Source organism: Pygocentrus nattereri, chromosome 3, assembly GCF_015220715.1.
Source record: "Pygocentrus nattereri isolate fPygNat1 chromosome 3, fPygNat1.pri, whole genome shotgun sequence".
Classification (NCBI taxonomy): Eukaryota; Metazoa; Chordata; class Actinopteri; order Characiformes; family Serrasalmidae; genus Pygocentrus; species Pygocentrus nattereri.
In genome coordinates, this window is record NC_051213.1 from 1,112,171 (window position 1) to 1,115,037 (window position 2,867).

At 48.2% G+C, this 2,867-nt stretch overlaps 1 protein-coding gene across 5 annotated transcripts in view; it reads left to right on the top strand.

Moving 5' to 3' along the window:
* The window catches only part of lrrc4bb (leucine rich repeat containing 4Bb), a 27,319-nt gene extending 24,919 nt beyond the window's left edge, over positions 1-2,400 (top strand). For all 5 annotated transcript variants that reach the window (XM_037536835.1, XM_037536834.1, XM_017687952.2 and 2 more), the window contains exon 3: positions 1-2,400. This exon is cut by the window's left edge and continues 1,085 nt beyond it. In XM_037536835.1, coding sequence (XP_037392732.1) covers positions 1-853 — 853 coding nt within the window. In that variant the 3' untranslated portion in view covers positions 854-2,400.
* Positions 2,401-2,867: the final 467 nt, after the last annotated feature.

Consider the following 2,867-nt stretch of genomic DNA (forward strand, 5'->3'; position numbering starts at 1 on the left):
ATATAGCTACTTCACCACCGTTACCGTGGAAACTGTTGAAACAGGCCAGGAAGTGCATGATTCAGCAAGGCAGTTTGTCAACGAGACCTTCATAAGTTTTCCTGGACCCACAGCTGCATCCGCATCTCCAGGTCCCTCAGGAACGGCACTTTCCTCCCTTCCACCTCACGTCACTCATGCCCCTGACCGCCCATTCACTGTCTCTATCACGGACGTGGCAAACCTGTCCGGCCTAGAGGACGTGATGAAGACGACAAAGATCATCATCGGCTGCTTTGTGGCCATCACCTTCATGGCGGCTGTCATGCTGGTGGTATTCTACAAGCTGCGGAAGCAGCACCAGCTGCACAAACATCACGGTCCTGCTCGAGCCATCGAGATTATCAATGTGGAGGATGAAATGGGGCCAGCCGGGGGTGCCAGCGGCATTGCAGGTGGGTCCACGGTTCACGCCGGGGCAGGAACTGGAGGAGCCGGACAAAGCCTGCGGATCCACGACCCTGAAATCGTCACCCTGCCCAATATTGGTCGGGCTGAGCACATCAATCACTATTACAAACCGCACCACTTCAATAATAACGTTCTGGGACTTACTGGGGGCCAAACCGGAGGGATCCTGAACAACAAGACCAGCCCAACCTCCAAGAAGCAGGCCTCCATGAACATGACGACGGCTGCTTCCAGTGATTCCTCCAACCCCGGATCCACCTCTCCACCTTTACCAATCCCGATCCCAATGGCAATGGCATTCCACGGGACACTGAAGAGCCTTAGCCACACCCCCAGCACTCAGACCGAGCCTCTACTGCTGTCCAATGGGTCCAAGGAGAGCGTGCAGGAGACACAGATCTGAATACACACACAGTAACACATATGCACACATATACACACACATTTACACACACACACACACACACACACACACACACACTGAGGCATTGAGGAGCCTGGTTGGTATGCTGGTGGGGCAGATGTTGACGGAGTTTGACATTGCGGAAGCTTCGTCCCCGACAGACAGACTCAGAGGATTATTACCAAGTCCCACGGACAACGTTTGTACAGACGAACCGGACAAGGCACTATTGCGTACATAAGTGCCAAAGAAAGCGTCTTTTTTGCAGTTTCTACAAAGTTGTATCTGTGTATAAAATATAGTCTATATCCAAGTAGCGTAATTCCCTACGTTGTTGGTTTGCCGCAGACAGACGCTGCCCATACAGGTGAAAAGCGCTTATGGACCTGTATGACATCACACACACACACACACACACACACACACACACATCAACACACCTGAGGATGACATCATTGACCTTTCTGCCCTCATAGGTAGTGTGTGTGTGTGTGTGTGTGGGGGGGGGGGGGGGTTGGAGAGTGAGCTGAAACTGAAACGGATTATTCTGGAACGAACAGTGGGACTGCTGTCACCGGGGACACTCACACGTTCATCTCCACTCTGACTGCTGAGCTGTGGAATTCTAATGCACAAAAATGAGGATCAGTTCATCATAAGCTGAACTTGACACCACACATATGTTTGCCCACATGCAGGAACCGCACGGTTCCCCGTTCTCCGGAGAAGGGGGTAGAGGGTAGACGGGGACATGTGAAGGGTGAGTGAGGGAGCGTTTGTATGCTTGTGTGTTTCTGGCGGAGCTTTCGCTCTTTCTGTCTTTTCCTATCCGTCTCTCAGTTCATATCTTCCTCTCACTCACGGCCCAAAGCCCAGAGCACACTGACCCCCTCGGTTCTCCACCAGTCACCAACGTTTGGACGTTAGCGTATCAGCTTTAAAGTGAACAGACAAGCCAGATGAGTCATGACAACACTGTACATCAGTTGAACAAGAGAACATTCTAGAACAGTTTGAATGGGGAGAAAATTCTAGATCAGTGTGAATCCAGGAGAGGATTCTAGAACAGTGTGAATGGGGAGAAAATTCTAGATCAGTGTGAATCCAGGAGAGGATTCTAGAACAGTGTGAATGGCGAGAACACTCTAGAACAGCGTGAATGGGGGACATTCTGGAGCAGTGTGAATGAGGCAGAACATTGTAGAAGTGTGACTGGGGATAAAATTCTAGAACAACATAAATGGAGAACGTTTTAGAACAGCATGAACGGGGGACTTTCCAGAACTGTGTGAATAGGGAGAACATTCTAGATTAATATGATTGCAGGTAAACATTCTAGAACAGTGTGAATGGGAGAACATACTAGATCAGCATGATTGCAGGAAAACATTCAAGAACCGTGTGAATGGGGATAACATTCTAGATCAGTGTGATTGCAGGAAAACATTCTAGAACCATGTGAATGGAGAGAACATTCTAGATCAGCGTGATTGCAGGAAAACATTCTAGAACCATGTGAATGGAGAGAACATTCTAGATCAGCATGATTGCAGGAAAACATTCTAGAACCGTGTGAATGGAGAGAACATTCTAGATCAGCATGATTGCAGGAAAACATTCTAGAACCATGTGAATGGAGAGAACATTCTAGATCAGCATGATTGCAGGAAAACATTCTAGAACCATGTGAATGGAGAGAACATTCTAGATCAGCATGATTGGAGGAAAACATTCCAGAACAGTGTGAATGGGGATAACATTCTAGATCAGCGTGATTGCAGGAAAACATTCTAGAACCATGTGAATGTCGAGAACATTCTAGAACAGTGTGAGTGTGGAACAATGTGACAGGCAGAACATGCTCTAGAACTGTGTGAATTGGAGGAGAACATGTTAAAGCACTGTAAAGCAGGGAGAACATTCTAGTCTCCCAAAAACAAAGCGGAACAATACACCTAATCACCTTTCGGGTTTGTTGGAGAATGTGCCGTTGGTGTGCTCTGTGGCTGTTGCT